Source organism: Heterodontus francisci, chromosome 17 (genome assembly GCF_036365525.1).
Source record: "Heterodontus francisci isolate sHetFra1 chromosome 17, sHetFra1.hap1, whole genome shotgun sequence".
Taxonomy (NCBI): Eukaryota; Metazoa; Chordata; class Chondrichthyes; order Heterodontiformes; family Heterodontidae; genus Heterodontus; species Heterodontus francisci.
The window spans coordinates 78,625,887-78,645,428 of NC_090387.1; the positions used below are offsets into that span (position 1 = coordinate 78,625,887).

The window sequence follows — 19,542 nt, forward strand, 5'->3', positions numbered from 1 at the left end:
TGGGGGAGCCTGGGGACTCTGCCCATTCTGCCACTGTGACTGGGTCGGGTGCCCTGAGTGAAGGGGAGGGCGAGGCCTCAGAGGGTCGGCCCTCCCAGCCGGAGTCCAACACCAACCAAGAGACACCCGACCCGGTTATAACCGAAAATGCTGCCCCATCTGCTGGGCCTGTGGGTGCTGGCGGAGCGGGAGATGGCCTCCTCTCTTCGCCTCCAGTCTCGGCTCCGGCTGGTTTTGCGGAGTCGGGAACTTCTGTCTCCCCTGGACCACTCATTGGCCTGGGGACGGAGGTGGAGGGGGGGTCCTGAGGCGCTGGTGCCTACAGGCTCCAGTTTCACAATAGAACCCAGAGAGGACTCCTCCGCCATCGATCCTGGGGGTGGGATCGTGACGGAGGCGGGACCAGCTGGCGCGGCCGGGACGTCCGCCCCACAGTGTGCGGTGGGCGTGTCGGCCGCTGGCGGTGACGACCCGGAGGAGGATGGGGATTCGGTGGGGGGCATGGAGGATGATCTTGATTCCATCGCCAGTGAAGTGGTGGAGTCCCTCGTGCCTCCCACCGAATCTCCTCACATCCCCACCGCGGAAATCCGGGATTTCCTCGCGGTTTACAGAGGCTGCTGCAATAAAGTTCAGCTGGCCCTTGACCGCTGGTCGAATCTGGCGCTGATCATCCAGTCCGTCCGTGCTGCCCTGAAGATAACGGGCAGGCGCGCGGGCGTGAAACTGGTTGAGAGGCGCCGTTTTAATGTGTTCCTCAATGGGTTGCTGGGGGAGTGGAAGGCCAGGTGTACTTCCACTCCCTCCTCACAGTGAGCTGTTGGTGATGGGTTTTAAGTACCTTTGACATGAAGATAACCATAGCCAGCCTCAACATCAACGGCAGCAGGGGGTCTCACCGCAGATTTCACAATCTCTCAGTCCTTAGGGAAGGGAGATACGCGATGAGCTTTCTGCAGGAAACCCACACCGTTCCGGGAGACGAAGCCACCTGGTTCCTGGAGTGGCAGGGTGGGGTCTACATGAGTCACCTCACCCCTATTTCTAGTGGGGTGGCTATCTTGTTGGCCCCGACTTTTCAGCCGCAGATCTTGGAGGTCAAGGAGCTAGTGCCGGGCCGCTTGCTCCACCTCGCCGTTCGCCTGGGTAGCGTGCCGCTCCACTTTGTGAACGTGTACGCACCCAGACCTGGCGCGTTGCAAGCGCGCTTCTTTGAAGAAGTGTCCGCTCTCTTGAGCTCCATCGATAGCGGCGAGTGCATCATCCTCGGGGGGGATTTTAACAGCACCCTCGAGGTGGGGGATCGCTCCGGTCCCCAGCACGGCCAAGCGTCGGTGGAGAAGTTGAGGGGACTGATCAGCTCCCTTAACTTGGTGGACATCTGGCGGAATCTCCATCCCGACTCCAGCGCCTTCACGTGGAGGTCTGGAGGAGGATGGTCGCGAATCGACCGCCTCTACATTTCGCAGGCGTACGCCTCCCGCGTCTCGGCGGCCTTCATGCGGCTGGTGCCGTGCTCGGACCACCGCCTGGTGTGGGCGGAGTTCACTCCGCTCCGCACGCGGGCGGGGTCCGCGTACTGGCACTTTAACAACCGGCTGCTGGAGGACGAGCGATTTCGGGACTCGTTCTGTCGATTCTGGGCCGACTGGAGAAGGAAACAGGGGGGCTTCCCCTCCTTGAGGCTATGGTGGGATGTGGGCAAGACTCACATCCGCGTCTTCTGTCAGGAGTACGCGAAGGGGTCGACCAAGAGGCGGGAAGCCGAGATCGGGCGCCTTGAGAGGGAGGTGCTCGACTTGGAGTCCCGCCTCGGTCATGCCGTCGTGGACCCGGCCCTGTGGCAGGCGTACAAAGAGAAGAAGGGCGCGCTGAGGGACCTGCAGCTCATAGGGTCCCGAGGCGCGTACGTGAGGTCGCGGATCCAGATCCTGGAAGATTTGGACCGCGCCTCACCCTTCTACTCGCTGGAAAAATGGTGGGGGGTCCGTAAGCAGCTCGTCGGGCTGCTGGCCGACGATGGATCCACCATCACGGATCCGGAGGGAATGGGCCTCCTGGTCCGTACTTATTACAGTGCATTGTTCTCTCCGGATCCGTCCAGCGAGGATGCGCACAGAGTTATGTGGGAGGACCTGCCGCAGGTCAGCCCGGAGGGCGCCGAAGGATTGGAGGCTCCGCTCACGTTGGTGGAGCTGACCAGCGCCCTCCACCAGCTCTCAAGGGGCAAATCCCCAGTGCTGGATGGGTTGACCGTGGAGTTCCTCAGGGCGTTCTGGGAGACGATTACGCGCGGGTCCTGGGGGAAAGCGTGGCGACCGGGGAGATGCCCCTCTCGTGGCGCAGGGCGGTCATCGTCCTGCTGCCGAAGAGGGGTGATCTCCGCCTGCTTAAAAACTGGCGTCCGGTCTCCCTCCTCAGCACGGATTATAAGATCTTTGCCCGGGCTATGTCTACCCGCCTGGGCTCCGTGCTGGCCCACATGATCCACCCCGACCAGTCCTACACGGTCCCGGGCCGGTCCATCCAGGACAACATCCACCTGGTCCGGGACCTGATCCATCTTTCCCAGAGGACTGGTCAGTTGGTCGCCTTTCTCTCCCTCGATCAGGAGAAGGCGTTCGACAGGGTGGATCACGATTACCTTTTCGGGACTCTGCGCGCTTTCGGACTCAGGCTGCATTTTGTGGTCCGGGTCCGACTTTTATACGCCGCCGCAGAGTGTCTAGTCAAAGTTAACGGGTCCTTGACGGCGCCCCTTCGCTTTGGGAGAGGAGTGCGTCAGGGATGCCCCATGTCCGGCCAATTGTATACCATCTATGTGGAGCCCTTCCTGTGTCTGCTTTGCAGGAGGTTGACGGGATTGGCTCTGCGCGAGCCGGCCATGCGGGTCGTCCTCTCGGCTTACGCCGACGACGTGCTCCTCGCAATCACAGATCCCGTTGACTTGCGGAGGATACGCGACTGCCAGCAGACCTTTTCTGCCGCGTCCTCCGCGAGGATCAATTGGGAGAAATGTTCCGGACTCCTGGTTGGTCAGTGGCGGGTAGACTCCCTGCCGGAGGAGATGACACCTTTTGCGTGGAGCACCACGCACCTCCTCTATCTGGGAGTCCACCTTAGCCCCGCTGAGGAAGCCTGGCCGGCAAACTGACAGGAGTTGGAGGCGAAAGTCACCGCTCGGCTGGGGCGCTGGACAGGACTGCTCAGAGTGCTTTCCTACAGGGGCCGAGCGTTGGTCATAAACCAACTGGTGGCCTCCATGTTGTGGTACCGGTTGGTCACTTTGGCCCCGCCCCCTGTGTTTGCCACCAAGATCCAGAAGAAACTCGTGGATTTCTTCTGGAGCAAGAGGAAACACTGGGTCTCTGCCGCGGTCCTGAGTCTCCCGATTGAGGAGGGCGGTCAGTCGCTGGTGTGCGTCTGCACCCAGGCTGCGACTCTCCGCCTTAGGACCCTGCAGAGATACCTGTACGTCGAGCGGCCTCCCAGATGGTGTGCGCTGGCGACGTATTATTTCCGCCAGTGTCACTGCCTTCAAGACGACACGCAGCTCCCGGTGGAGTCCGTTAGCCGCGCTTCTCTGAGGGAGTTGCCTGTCTTTTACCGGGATCTATTCCGAGTCTGGAACATGGTCGCCTCCAGTCAGGGCGCTCCCCCGCCAGCGGAGGAGAGTGCCTCGGCTGTCCGGGCGGCCGACTCCGGGGACGGTCCGGCGGGCGGAGGAGTAGCCGAAACCCCCGGGACGCCCCTCACTGCGGGTGGCGAGGGGGCTCGGGAGTGCGGAGCGATCCCGGCCGAGCTGACCTCCGCTCGGCCGGAACTGCTCATCGGACCCAGGCCCCGAAACCCTCCTCGGGAGCCGGTCCCGCACAACCCGAGCCGCCTCTCGGAAATGCCCTCCATGCCATTCCAATCGGCGCGGAGGGGTTTCCTGTACGGGCTGCTCCTGCACACTCTCCATTTCCTCGCCCTCGTCAGCCGGCCGGACACGCCCTGGCGGTCCGCGTTGCCATCTGGCGGCGAGGGGAAACCCCGATGGAGGTCTCTCTACGCGGGAGTCTTCCCCCTTTACATCGGGGACCTGGGATGGAGGGTGCTGCACAGAGCAGTCCCGTGCAATAGACTTTTAAGTAGGTTCACGGACTCCCAGGCCGCCTGTCCTTTCTGCGGCCTGGACGAGTCCGTGTTCCACGTTTATACAGAGTGTGTGAGGTTGCAGCCCCTCTTTGAGTATTTGAAGGGGCTACTCCTCAAATTCTGGCTGCACTTCAGTCCCACGCTCCTGATCTTTGGGCACCTGGTGCAGAGGGGCTTGGGCCAGGGGGAGGATCTCCTCGTCGGTCTGCTCCAGGGCCTGGCCAAGGTGGCAATTCACAAGTCCAGGTTGCGGGCCGTCGGGGGTTCCGTCCTCCCCGATTGCTTGCCCCTCTTCTGTGGTTACGTTCGCGCCCGGGTGTCCCTGGAGAAGGAGCATGCGGTGTCCGCCGGTACGCTTGAGGCCTTCCGCGACCGGTGGGCACCGCAGGGACTGGAGTGCATTGTCGACGCCGAAAATGGCATTTTAATTTGAGTTTTTGTTTATTTCTGTTTTTAATAAAGTTATTTTAAAACTGTAAATATGTATATAAAGGGGGCCTGAGGAATAAAGGCCCCCTCGATGTGGAAAATATAAAAGGGGCCTGGGGTATAAAGGCCACCTTATAAAAAGGAAAAAAAAAAGAAAAAAACGGGGTTAGATACAGAGTAAAGCTCCCTCTACACTGTCCCGTCAAACATCCCAGAGCAGGTACAGCATAGGGTTGACAGAAGAATTTGGGACACTTCCTGTGTGCAATTAGACGAACCAGCTGCACCTGAGCAGACTCCACTGGAGAGGAGACAGCAGAGTGGAGAGAGCAGCAACTTACAGCTTCAATTGGGGAACTGTTACTATTTTTCAAGAACAGAGAAGACCTGCAAGTCATTTTGGAGAGGTGGGTGTTGGAGCACCAGAGAACTGTTTCTGTTTGGACTGTTGGGGGAGGGAGGAGGTGTCAGAAGATCCAGAAGAGGGGCTGCCAAATTCTATAGGGAGTCCCTGTACTTGCTCTTGTGTTTTTCTTCCATCCTGCACAAAGGGGTCTCCCTCCCCACCCCCAACTATGTGGCTTGGGATGGCTGGAGCTGCCCGGCTGAAAAAAAGGTAGAAGAAAGGAGAGAACCGGGCTGCTCCAGCCGACCCGGGTGAAGAACCCTCCCCTGTACACTGTAGACTGTGTAGTAAGGTGCTACAACCACCTCATACAGCAACATCCTCACAGCTCTTCTCTCCCTTCCAACACTCGGCCACCTATCCTCTCCTCTACTTTTCCTTACCACCTCGATCATCCTCTACTTTCACCATCTTCCCCTCCCCCCCCCCCACCCCCAAATCATATTGCTTAAGTTTAAAACAAAAATTGTTGACTGCTTTGTTTCTTAGGGGTGGGCATGACTCTTCGACCCCATGGCAAGCCCCTCTTCGCCGGTGGTGGGGCCGTGTCATACATATGCTGTTGCACCTGTTGCCCCATCACCGTTTGCACTGATAACATCAAAGCATGGGGTCAAGAGCTACATCCACCCCAATATGTCAATAGAGGCATGCGTGAAAGCAATGGCCGAGGACGTCGGCCCTTTGGCCATTGTTGCTGCCTCTAAAATGTATGGGAAGGCTGTGTTTTTTCTGAAGACCGAGCAGTCGGTGTCCCTGGCCCTGAACAAAGGGCTCACCCTGGGCGGGACCTTTCTGCCAGTGGACCCCTTGGAGGCCACTGCGCAACAGGTCATTTTGTCAAATGTTCCGCCCTTCATTCCTGGTGAGCTCCTCCTTACCCACCTGCACCATCTGGGGGAAGTAAAGGCAGGGCTCACCCCAGTCCTGCTCGGTCTTCGGGAGAACAGCCTCTGGCATGTGTACTCCTTCCGCCGCCAGCTATTTATGCAGCTGGCGTGGGAGGAGGTCTCAGAGGGCCAATTTAGTGTTGAGTTCCAGGGGCGGCCTACCGCGTCTTTTGGACCTAGGACGGGGCGCGGTGCCATGCCTGCAAGCGGGTGGGCAGGTTCGTAACCTCCCAGCCGCCAACTCCACCTTGGCAGCCCAGGGTGACACTGCTGCACCTCCCCCCACTCTTCCAACAGACACCTCTGAGGCGAGAAAGAATAAACACCAAGAAGCGCATCCCCTGGACACCGAGCCACAACCCGAGCCTGAGCTCAGCCCAAGGCCCGCTCCCGGGGAAACCACCTGCCCCAGGGCTGGGCTCAGACCCAGGGTAACCAAGCTAAAGGAGGGTGCGGAGGTGGAGGCTCTGATGAGATGGAGGTCTCTGAGCCTCCGCGCCCTGGTGGGAAAAAGAGAACGCACCCCTCCACAGAGGTAGCGTCGCACCCTGAGGTGCAGGGCCCATCTGTTGGAGGGGAGCTGTCTCCTGCTTCAGGTCCCCAGGTTTCCCCTGCCACCACCACTGTTAAAGCTGTAAAACCTGGGCAGGAGCTACCCCTCAGGATGGAGGGGAGGGGGGAGACTCCTGTACATGTCGCCCCTCCTGAGGGAGCAAGTGGAGCCCTGCTTGTGGTGGGGGAGCCTGGGGACACTCCTGGAGAAGCCTTCCCATCTGCCACTGATTAGATTAGAGATACAGCACTGAAACAGGCCCTTCGGCCCACCGAGTCTGTGCCAAACATCAACCACCCATTTATACTAATCCTACACTAATCCCATATTCCTACCAAACATCGCTATATTTTCCCTACCACCTACCTAGACTAGTGACAATTTATAATGGCCAATTTGCCTATCAACCTGCAAGTCTTTTGGCTTGTGGGAGGAAACCTGAGCACCCGGAGAAAACCCATGCAGACACAGGGAGAACTTGCAAACTCCACACAGGCAGTAGCCGGAATCGAACCCGGGTCGCTGGAGCTGTGAGGCTGCGGTGCTAACCACTGCGCCACTGTGCCGCCCACCTGGGTCAGGTGTCCTGAGTGGAGGGGAGGGCGAGGCCTCAAAGGGTCGGCCCTCCCTGCCAAAATCTACGCCCAACTGGGATGTACCTGACCCAGTTATGGGTGAATATGCTGCCCCGCCTGCTGAGCCTGTGGGCACTAGCGGGGCGGGAGCTGGCCTCCTTTCTCTGCCTGCGGTCCCAGCACCGGCTGGATTTCCAGAGTCGGGAATCATCTCCCTTGGGCTGCTCATTGGCCTGGGGATGGAGATACAGGGGGTCCTGAACCGCTAGCGCCCATAGGCTCCAGTTCCACAGTAGAGCCCAGAGAGGATTCCTCTGACATTGATCCTGGGGGTGGGATTGTGATGGAGACAGGACCAGCTGGTGCGGCCGGGGCGTCCGCCCCACAGTGCGTGGTGAGTGTGACGGCTGCTGGCATTGCCGACCTACAGGAGGATGGGGACACGATGTGGGGCACAGAGGATGACCTTGAATCCATCTCCAGTGAGGCCGTGGACTCCCTCGTGCCTCCCGCAGGGTCTCATCTCATCCCCATGGCGGAACTCCGGGACTTCTTCATGGCATGCAGGGGTTGCCGCAATAAAGTTCAGCTGGCCCTCGGCCGATGGTCGAATCTGGCGCTGATCAACCAGTCCATCCATACCACCCTCAAGAAAGCGGGGAAGGGTGCGGCCATGAAACTGGTTGAGAGGTGCCGTTTTAAAGCGTTCTTCAATGGGTTGCTGGGGGAGTGGAAGGCGAGGTGCACTTCCCCTGCCTCCTCACAGTGAGGTATTGGTGACGGGTTTCTTAGTACTTTTCCCATGAAGATAACCACAGCCAGCCTCAGTATCAACGGCAGCAGGGGAAATCCACAGATTTCACAATCTCTCAATCCTCAGGGAAGGGAGATATGCGGTGAGCTTTCTGCAGGAAACCCACACCATTCCAGGAGACAAAACTACCTAGCCGCTGGACTGGCAGGGTGGGGTCTACATGAATCACCTCACCCTTATTTCTAGTGGGGTGGCTAGCTTGTTGGCCCCGAATTTTCAGCCGGAAATCTTGGGGGTCAAGGAGCTTGTGCCAGGCCACATGCTCCACCTCGCTGTTTGCCTGGGTAGGGTGTTGCTCCATTTTGCGAACGTGTACGCGCCCAGGCCCGGCGCGTTGCAAGCGCACTTCTTTAAAGAAGTGTCCGTTCTCTTGAGCTCTGTCGATACCGGCGAGTGCATCATCCTCGGGAGGGATTTTAACTGTACCCTCGAGGTGCGGGATCGCTCGGATCCCCAGCGCAGCCAAGCGTCGGTGGAGAAGTTGAGGGAACTGATCAGCTCCCTTAACTTGGTGGACGTCTGGCGGAATCTCCTTCCTGACTCTAGCGCCTTCACATGGAGGTCTGGACGAGGAGGGTCTTGAATTGACCGCCTCTACATTTCACAGGTGTATGTCTCCCACGTCTCGGTGGCCTGCATGCGGCATGGTGCTGTGCTCGGACCACCACTTGGTTTGGTTGGCGTTCGCCCCACTCCGCACGTGGGCGGGATCTGCACACTGGCACTTTGACAACCGGCTGCTGGAGGATGAGCAATTCCAGGACTCGTTCTGTCGATTCTGGGCTGACTTGAGAAGGAGGTAGGGGGGCTTCCCCTCCTTGAGGCTATGGTGGGATGTGGGCAAGACTCACATCCGTATCTTCTGTCAGGAGCATGCGAAGGGGTTGACCAAGAGGTGGGAAGCCAAGATCGGGCGCCTGGAGAGGGAGGTGATCCACTTGGAGTCCCGCCTCGGTCAGGCCATCATGGACCCGGCCCTGTGGCAGGCGTACAAAGAGAAGAAGAGCGCGCTGAGGGACCTGCATCTCATAGGGTCCTGAGGCGCATAGGTGAGGTCGCGGATTCAGATCCTGGAAGATTTGGACCGCACCTCACCCTCTACAGGCCGGAAAAATGCCGGGGCAGTCCATAAGCAGCTCGTTGAGCTGCTGGCCGATTACTGATCCGGAGGGAACGGGCCTTTTGGTCTGTACTTATTAGTGCGTTGTTCTCTCTGGATCCGTCCAGCAAGGTCACACGCAGAGCTTTGTGGGAGGACCTGCTGAAGGTCAGCCCAGAGGGCACCGAAGGATTGGAGGCTCCGCTCACATTGATGGAGCTGACCGGCGCCCTCCACCAGCTCGCGGGGCAAATCCCCGGGATCGGACAGGCTGGGACGTCCTGGAGGGGGGGGGGGGGGTGCAATTAAGCGCAGGTCCTGGGGCAAAGCCTGGTGACCAGGGAGATGCCCCCCTGCTGGCAGAGGGCAGTCATCATCCTGCTGCCTAAGAGGAGCGATCTCCACCTGTTTAAGAACTGGCGCCTGGTCTCCCTCCTCAGCACAGATTATAAGATCCTTGCCTGGGCTATGTCTATCTGCCTGGGCTCCCCTGCTGGCCACATGATCCACCCTGACCAGTCCTACACGGTCCCGGGCCGGTCCATCCAGGACAACATCTGCTTGATACATCTTTCCCAGAGGACTGGTCTATCAGTCACCTTTCTCTCCCTTGATCAGGAGAAGGCGTTCGCCGGCTGGAACACGAATATCTTATCGGGACACAGCGCGCATTCGGACTCTGAGTCTGACTTTTATACACCGCCGCAGAGTGTCTGGTCAAAGTTAATGGGTCCTTAATAGCGACGCTTCGCTTTGGGAGAGGAATGCGTCAGGGATGCCCCATTTCCGGCCAATTATGTACCATTTGCGTGGAGCCGTTCCTGTGCCTGCTTCGCAGGAGGTTGGCAGGTCTGGCTCTGCGTGGGCGGGCATGCGGGTCGTCATCTCGGCTTACGCTGATGACGTGCTCCTCACAGTCATAGATCCCTTTGACTTGCAGATGTTTTCTGCCGTGTCCTTCACGAGGATGAATTGGGAGAAATGTTCCAGACTCTTGGCGGGTCGGTGGTGGGTGGACTCTCTGCCAGAGGAGTTAACACCTTTTGTGTGGAGCACCACGTACCTCCTCTATCTGGGAGTCCACCTTAGCCCCACTGAGGAAGCTTGGCTGGCAAACTGGAAGGAGTTGGAGGCAAAAGTCATCACTCGACTAGGACGCCGAGTAGGGGACTGCTCTGAGTGCTTTCCTACAGGGGCTGAGCGCTGGTCATAAACCAACTGGTGGCCTCGATGCTGTGGTACCAGATGGTCACTTTGGCCCCGCCCCCTGTATTTGCCACCAAGATCCAAAAGCAGCTCATCGATTTCTTCTGGGGCATGAGGAAACTTTGAGTCTCTACCATGGTCCCGAGTCTCCCGATCGAGGAGCGCGGCCAGTCGCTGGTCTGCGTCCATACCCAGGCTGTGACTGTGTGCCTTCGGACCCTGCAGAGATACCTGTACGTCGAGCATCCTCCCAGATGGTGTGAGCTGGCAACGTATTTTTTCTGCCAGGAACACTGCCTTCAAGATGACACGCAGTTCCCGGTGGAGTACATTAGCCGCACCTCTGAGGGAATTGCCTGTCTATTCAGAGTCTGGAACATGGCTGCCTCCAGTCAGGGTACTCCCCCACCGGCAGAGGAGAGCGCCTGGGCTGTCTGGGTAGCTGGCTCTGGGGACTATCCGAAGGGTGGAGGCGTTGCTGAAGCCCCCAGGATGCCCCTCACTGCGGGTGACGAGGGAGCTCGGGAGTCTGGAGCTGACCCCCGCTCAGCTGGAACTGCTCATTGGACCTAGGCCCGCACCCCTCCTCGGGAGCTGATCCCACACAACCTGAGCCGCCTCTCGGAAATGTCCTCTGTGCCATTCCACCAGGCACAGAGGGGCTTCCTGTACAGGTTGCTCCTGCACACACTCCACTTCCTCGCCCTTGTCTGGCACCTGGACATGCTGTTGCAGTCCATGTTGCCATCTGGAGGCGAGGAAGTGGAGAGTGGAGATCTCTCTATGCAGAAGTCCTCCCCCTTTACATCGGGGACCCGGGTGGAGGGTGCTGCACAGGGCAGTCCCGTGTAAAAGACTTTTAAGTCGGTTCATGGACTCCCAGACTGCCTGTAATTTCTGTGGCCTGGAGGAGTCCGTATTCCATGTATATATGGAGTGTACAAGGTTGCAGCCCCAGTTTGAGTATTTGAAGGGGCTGCTCAAGTTTTGGTTGCACTTCAGCCCCACGCTCCTGATCTTTGGGCACCCGGTGCGGAGGGGGGTGGGCCAGGAGGAGGATCTCCTCGTCGGTCTGCTCCTGGGCCTGGCCAAGGTGGTAATTCACAGGTGCAGGCTGAGGGCCGTCGGGGGGGGGGGGGGGGGGGGGGGGCTCATCTGCCCTGATTGCCTGCCCCTCGTCTAAGGTTACGTTCACGCCTGGGTGTCCCTGGAGGAACATGCAGCACGCATGAGGCTTTCTGTGACTGGTGGGCACCACAGGGGCTGGAGTGCATCATCGATGCAGACAATGTTGTTTTAATTTGAGTTTTGTTTCATTTATCTTTTTTTAATAAAGTTATTTAAAAAAATGCACATAAAGGGGGCCTGGTGAATAAAGGCTCCCTTAACAAAAATATATAAAAGAGGCTTGGGGTATAAAGGCCCCCCAAGCAAAATAAAAGGGGGCCTGGGGTACAAAAAAAGACAGGTTAGATACAGAGTAAAGCTCCTTCTGCACTAACACAGCAATGGCCCACAGCCCAACCGCTGAATAGTGACCCACCCCACTGCACCAGTGGCCCATCTGGTGAGATTCTCCTGGCTAATAAATTAATTGGTTATCCATCTCACGCTGTTTGTGGGATCTTGCTGCGTGAAAATCATAACAACAGGATCTGCAATTCAAACTAATTCAACAGCTCTCAGGTGGTGTGGAGCACCCTGAGCATGTGAAAGGTGATGTGTCAATCGAAATTATTGCATTCACTTCAGTGGGATGTTTCCTCTCCTCACATCCTCATGTCAGGATCATTCACTCAGCTCATACTTGGCTGGATGAAAGTGGGTATGTTATTCTGTTTAGAACCACCCAATTGCTCCATGAACCCAGCGACATTCCTGTTTCAGGGCCATCTATTGGAACATAGACGGGATGCAGCAGACTGCAGTACTGCCCACGTACTACCAAACTCCAAGAGAGTGATAGTGTTTACCTGCACTCAGTCACAATGTGCTGAACCCGCATGCTGGGAACGTACAAGTAAGGATGACCAGTGGGGAGTGAGTCGGGTTTGGCTGTGATGCTCCCCGTGGCCAAATAGACTCACATTCTCAACTGGCACGTGATGAAACGACCGCCTAGGTGAAGTAAACTCCCAGTTCAGACAGATTCATAGCAAAGCAAAGGGTCAGGACCGCCAGCTGAGGTCAGCGAGCTCAGCACAGACCAGTGACTGGCTTTGGGGGCCTTCCTGGTCTGCATGACTCAGTGAGACAACACGGGGTTCACATCATCAATGGGACTGTCCTGATGACCAGAACGGTTAGAAGGTGGGTATCCAAGGGGCAAAATGGACCTCACTGTTTAGGCACTGATGGATCAGGCTGTCTGCTGGTTCCACTAAGAACTGGCACTGTGACAGGTTTCTAACGAGGATAGATCTGGAGCTACAAACTAACTCAATAAAGGCATTGACTAGTAACCAGACAATCTGCTCAGAGGGCTAAACCAGAGGTGCAGACTACTAGTGGCAGAGACCTCCACTGCTCACTGCACCCCCCGCCCTGCTCCCCGTCCCCCGCGCTGCCCACCGCCCCTCCCCTCCCCACCCTCGTGATCTCCACATCTCACAGGCAGCTGGAGTCTAACCTTCTTAATAAAAACATGGGTGAGGGTTTCCCAGGAGACAACTCCATGTTCCATCAGCTCAATGAATGCATTCAGGGTGTGGGCCAAACTCTCACCAGTGCTGAAAAATACAACAAAAAATCATTTAATTACTTGGGATATTCATCATATTGTGTAACGCAGCTTCCCCTCATCAAGGACAGAAAGACCAGGGTGGGGCAGGGAGATGGGAATGAAGCTACCAAGTCAGGAACCCCACAGGTTTTGTGTATTAACAAAGAAAGAGCTTGCATTTATATAGCGCCTTTCATGACCATTGGATGTCCCAAAGCTTTTTACAACCAATTAAGAACTTTTGATGTGTAGTCACTGTCATAATGTAGGACATGCTGGAGCCAATCTGCACACAGCAAGAGACCACAAACAGATATGATGATTTTTTTTTTCAGTGATGTGGATTTAAGGGATGAACATTGGCCATGACACTGGGGAGAACTCTCCTGCTTTTCTTCACAATAGGGATCTTTTACGTCCACCAGCGAGTGCAGACAGGGCCTCGGTTTAATGTAAATTCAAAAGACAGCACCTCTGGCAGTGCAGCATTTCCCCTATACAGCACTGAGATGTCAGCCTAGTTTATACGCTCAAGTCTCGGGAGTGGGTCTTGAACCCACATCCTTCTGACTCAGAGTCAAGAGCTGATACTGCCAGTGGGTCAGGTGATGGTTGGGACTTTTTCTCCATTTATCAGACCAAGTACCAGGACAGCACCTTGAGTTCAGATTCAGAGCAAAGCTCTGTTGACACTGCCCCAACAACATGCTCCAAGTCAACCACTGAACAGCACCCTCTGTTGTCGAATGACCTTATCAGCAGATCACCTTAAGCTGTAAGTGAAGGTCACTGGAGGATATATCGTGTCACACATGACTAGGGAGTTATGGGTATAGTCCAACAAAGATGTGTCAGAGAGATGTATTTCGATGTGGCTCATGCAGTAACTATATGTTCCAGTTGAGTTGTAATGAAAATCCACATTTTCTTTGGATATTACTTGTCGTCCTACAAGTAATATTATATGGTGGCAATGTTTGGGATATATTTTTTCTGAAGACCACCAGATATTACATCGGGGCAGCATTTGATTTTTTCTGAGGAACCCACTAAGAGAACAAAGAACAGCAGGCTGCTTACCTGGAGTGTCTATAGATCCTGGAGAGTGGCTGGCAGGAGATCCCACAACAGTGCAGTGAGCCAGGACCAAAAACAGGACCCCGGGAGGTGTTGAAACTCTGGGTACACTGGGCAATTTGCCAGAAGATCGGAGTTTTCAACTTGTCTGGCAGTGGGTCAAAAAATTTAAAGGGCAGTAGCTGAAGCTATTACTGCTTTAGTTTTCTTGGCTTTTTTGCTTTGTGGGCAGGGCCTAAGCTGAAAAGAGCAGGAAGAACTCTACAGCGCCACTGGAGGTCCAGCACAAAGTCAAAGGTTGGTTGTGGCAGCTGCCGGTATTGCAACCTGCAGCCCTCTTTTAAAAAAAACCAAGTTAATCCTGATAATGCAGCCAAGCACCGACATCATCAGTGCATTCCCAGCTGTGCCATCCCTGCCAGTATGGTGCTGCACATGCGCAGCCCACATCAGCACTCGGCTTGCCAGGACTAATTTGTGCATGCGCACTAAAATGTTATTGCATGCTGAAATAGGGCTGCTTGCTCCCAGCCATCTTCCCTCAGCCACTCACCACCACCCTTGCTGCTGCATTCTCTCAGCCACTCGCTCCCGCACTCGCCAATTCCCCCCCACCCCACACTGCCACCCCCCACTCCCCTCCCGGCCGCTGGCTACAGGCCTTGCCGCTTCTCCCCTCGGCCACTCGCTCTCGCCCTTCTGCCCCTCGCTCCCCGCCTCATTGCTTATCCCTTTGGCCGATTGCTCCCTGCCGCCCGAAGAATCGGTGGAGGGCAGACAACAGGCTGCTGAACCGGCAAGGCAGGGAGCGAGCGGCCGAGGGGTGACGGGGTGACACAGAGGCCAGTGGCGGAGAAGAGGGAAGCAGCAAGGCCTGGAGGGAGTGGCCACGGGTGGGGGGGAAGTGGGGAGCGAGCGGCCGAGTTAGGGAAGTGGCAAGGGTGCGAGTGAGTGGCTGAGGGAAGGCAGTGGCAAGACGGGTGCGAGTGGCCAAGGGGGGAGAAGCGGCAAGCAGACGGGCACGGGAGGGAGCAGCAAAGGGAAGCGCGATGGCTTCTATCTAAATTATAGCCCAGAATTCATTTGCACTGCTATAATTGTGCAAGAAAGTAAGCCAAATTAATCTATTTCCAAAACCAATATGTTAGAATAATAAGCATCACACAGAGTGAATTGTAAGATGCTTAACAATGAGGTTATTTAGTTCTGTATTAGCACAGATATTGTTGGGGGTGGGATGGAAGCAGCAATTGCAGCGACTGTGGGGATTTGGGTTAAGGCTGCCTTTGCTTTTTGTGACAAATTGAGCAGCGCCATCTTTGTTACTGGCAGCTGCCTGAGAGACAGAGAGTGACAGTGCTGTGCCACCTAGTGGCCGTTATTTCAGCAAACAGTCAAAAAACGGCTCAGTTTTAAAAAAAAAATCTCTAAGTTTAAAAAAAGGACAAGCTGTGTGAACAAGCTGCCTCACAGTTCAAACAAATGGAGCTGTGCTAACAGAAAACAGCTGTGGTGTCTCACTCTTAAAGAGGGAGACCTGCAAAAAACTAATTTATCGAAACAAGAATAAAAAGTGTGCCTGTGGAAAAAAACATGTAAAAATTACTATATTTATTTTTAAAAAAGCAGGATCATTAAGACAATGGCTTTCAGATATCCAGCTATAGACTGCAATGCGCCGGACATAGCATCTGAATTTAAACTGTTTCGACAGCAAATGGAACAAGATGTGAGCACACCAGAGAAACAAGCTACCGAGATTAAGATTGCACTGGGCAACAAGGGCCCGCAACGGATCAATACGTCAGGATTGTCAGCTGAGGAGCAGGAGGGCCCCTACCAAGCTATGGGCACTTCTAGAGCAGCAACTCAGAGTGAAGGTAAATTTCAGAGTGCATAGGCTTGAGCTTATGGCCTAATGACAAAGGCAAAGTTCAATATTGTGACTTCAGAGATATCGAATTATCGGAATGGATTATGGAGCTTGTAATTGCACTTATCCCGCTAGTGGCCTTTCAAAAAGACCATCTGGAAAAGAAGAAAGGGCACACCACAGATGCACGACTCAATGATGGAAGGAAATCTGAAGCCATCATGGCTGGGCAACAACAGCATCATGCTTTGGGGGTGGCTATGATATTGATATGGTCACCAAGGCTCAGAAGTCTGCTCAGCCTTGTGGCAAATGTGGCTTCACTCACCCAATTCACAATTGTCAGGCATACCAGGGCCTGTGCAAAGTTTGTAGCACGCGAGGACATTGGGCAAGGCAATGCAGAAGGCCGAGCTCAGGTACTGCACACAGGAATGGTGGCAGATCACATGCAGAGAGAACGTGTGCAAGACAGGATGGTAAATGTAACAAAAGGTTTACGAACAGCCCAAGCAGGTATATCAGGTCAGCAGAGAGAGAGATTGCCAGGAGGACACGGACAGAGAATGCACTCGTGCCAACAGTGAGCAAGCATTTCGCATAGTTAACTTGGATCAGCATGTAAATGCTATTACGCAATCTGAGGTATTCACCATGACTGGGTTTATATGTCCAAAGAGTGGCAAAGCACAAGCACAGAGTAAAAATTGGCACTGGAGCAAGTGCAAATATTCTGCCCTTCCGTATACTGAGGACACCTACTGAAAGAAATGGGAATCTGTGGTGCAACCCACCAGAGCGAGGCAGACTGTCTACAATGGTTCTGCAATCAAGTGCATTGGAGCGATAACCTAACAGTGCAAATATGGAAGCTCTGAATGGTTACCACAAATGTTTCATATTGTAGACACAACTGGACCAGTTGTTGCAGGACTTCCAGTGTGCCAAGGTCTACAAATAGTCACAATACATGAAGTCAGTAATACACCGAAGATGATAGAAAGTATCGAGGTCGAGTGTATTGGGTCGGTCCATATAAAGGACAACACAAAGGCTGGGAGTCTTGACATGAAGAGGTGATATGACCAGGAATATCTCCTTGGGCTTCAGTTCATTACAGCAAATACCCTGAGGCCAGAGGGATTGCCGGTGATTGGTGATGTTTTCAGTCATCATTTTTCTAAGTTTTCTAAACAAGCGAAGTTGAAGGCATCGTATAACAGGCAAGCAGGACCAGAATTAGCTCGATTTCCAGTAGAACAGAAAGTCACAATCCCCAATTTTGCATTGGGAACTTGGTATCCTGTAGAAGTTGCAAGGATATGCGAACAGCCCAGATCGTATGAGGTCTGGACCTCATGGTGTGATTCTCAGATGGAATCCGAATTAACTCAGTGAGTTATACAACCACACTACATGAGAACTCTGTGACATCGATGACAAGTTCAAAGACAAAGTCCGAAGATGAATGTATAGAGGCTACAAGCACAGAGGAAGAACACGCCAAGATGAGCTCAGCTCTGGGAAGAGGTTTACGATAACAAGATCGGGACAAATAAGCAAACCTCCTCTATGTTTTAGAGAGTGTTAAACTTACTCACTTGTATATAACCTTTTGTTTTAATCATGTATAGTTAGTCCAAACTGCCATATCATTGTCTATTGTGCATATGTTTTTATCTTTGGAAAAAAGTGGGATGTTGTGTGACAATCTTAAGAGCAGACCAACTTAAGAAGCTGTGAGTGAAGCTCACCAGAGGAAGTGATGTCGTGTTACACATGACCACGGAGTTGTGGGTGTAGCCTGACAGAGAAAGATGTGTTTAGATGCGGCTTATGCAGTAACTGTTGGTATATATATTATATTGTGTTCTAGTTAAGTTGTAAACCCGAAGGAACAAGTAATATTACACCCTCTGCTGCCTGAGTGTGGCATTTCTGTTTGCCCACACCAGCCGTCCTTGAGTCCCCAGTTCAGTGCCAAATGGTGGACACTTGACATGTGCTGGGTTCCAACGTCATGCAAATATAGAAACTTTACAGTCAGAAAGTGATTTTCCGCAGCAGATTCAAATGTATGTTTAAGAGGTGAAAGGAGAGAGTGCGCGAATGAGCGACAGTGTCCCATCCCCATAAAGCGGGCTCATCTGAAAGTTATTGGACTATAATTCCCTGGAGTGGGGCTTGAGCCCATGACCTTCTGACTTAGAGGAAAGGATGTTACCAACTGAGCTGTGGCTAATACTTAAAGCTTGAACCTGAAGCTTTCTGTTCTCTGTTCAAGTAAAGTGCTTTGGAATTGCAGATCAAAATACTGGCACAGCATTGAGAAGTACAATGATTTTAGTGGGGTCTCAGGATATGACACCTTTTATATACCAGCTCGTAACCGTTTTGAACTAATTGCAGTAGACAGAGACAGGATGTTGCTCCTTTTGTAGATTCGTTTACATAATTTCCTGAGAGACTATGGTGATCAGGAGCTACTCCTACTCCCATAGGATTGTTTCAAAGACCTGAAAGGAAAACCATTCAAAGGAGCTCAGCTTACTGGCTTGTCTGCTTAACTCATTTGTGAACTGGCACTAAGGTAGTGTGTTATTCGTAGAGTTTATGGCACAGAAATAGGCCATTCGGTCCAACTGGTCTTTGCTTGTGTTGATGCTTCACATGAGCCTCCTGCCACTCCTGCTTCATATCAGTCTATTCGTTTCTCCCTCATGTACTTATCTAGCTTCCCCTTAAATACATGTAGATTATTTGCCTCAACTACACCCTGTGGTAGTGAATTCCACATTCTCACCACTATCTGAGTAAAGATGAAAGATCACAGACCTGAAACATTAACTCTGTTTCTCTCTCCACGGATGCTGCCAGACCTGCTGTATATTTCCAGCACTTTCTGTTTTTATTTCAGATTTCCAGCATCTGCAGTATTTTGCTTTAGTTTGGATTCTCCCACAGGTGGAAACCTTTTCTCAACTTTACTCTTTAAATCCCATCATAATTTTAAAGACCTCTATTAGGTCACCTCTCAGCCTTCTCTTTTCTGAAGAGCCCCAGATTGTTCAATTGAACCGACTTTAACTGCATGTTTACAGTTTATTCTCAGTGACCAACAACCTGTGAATAAGGCAGTTGGAAGTTTGGTCTCGTGTGACTGATTGTCTCCTGAAGTGATGTGTGTGTAGACCAGAGACAATAAATGGGTTAACTCTTAGTCCAGACAAGGTCTCATTTCAGTCAAAGAGTGGCAAAGAGCAGCCTATGAGAGCTATTTTCTGCCTTGGGCCTGAGAAAACAGATTTGGAGAAGCCCAAATCGCAGGCAAGTGGCCATTTTTAACTCAAGTTCAAAGAGCAAATAGCAATTGCTTTCATGAGTGACTTTCACTCCTTGCATTGCCCCTAGTGACACACCTCATACGCATACTGTGTCCCACAGGCATGGTAATTGCACGTGATAGTTAGTAATGTGACCCTCAACTTTTTTTTTGTTATTCTTTCATAGGCCATCATTTATTGCCTATCCCTAATTGCCCTTGAGAAGGTGGTGGTGAGCTGCCTTCTTGAACCGCTGCAGTCCGTGTGGGGTAGGTACACCCACAGTGCTGTTAGGAAGGGAGTTCCAGGATTTTGACCCAGCGACAGTGAAGGAACAGCGATATAGTTCCAAATCAGAATGGTGTGTGACTTGGAGGGGAACTTGCAGGTGGTGGTGTTCCCAAGCATCTGCTGCCCTTGTCCTTCTAGATGGTA

The 19,542-nt window shown here is 53.7% G+C and overlaps 1 protein-coding gene across 6 annotated transcripts in view; it reads right to left on the minus strand.

The window, feature by feature from the left end:
• The window catches only part of elmo3 (engulfment and cell motility 3), a 201,421-nt gene that overhangs the window by 110,327 nt on the left and 71,552 nt on the right, over positions 1-19,542 (minus strand). For all 6 annotated transcript variants that reach the window (XM_068049746.1, XM_068049748.1, XM_068049743.1 and 3 more), the window contains one exon: positions 12,742-12,841. In XM_068049746.1, coding sequence (XP_067905847.1) covers positions 12,742-12,841 — 100 coding nt within the window. The remainder of the gene's footprint in view (positions 1-12,741; positions 12,842-19,542) is intronic.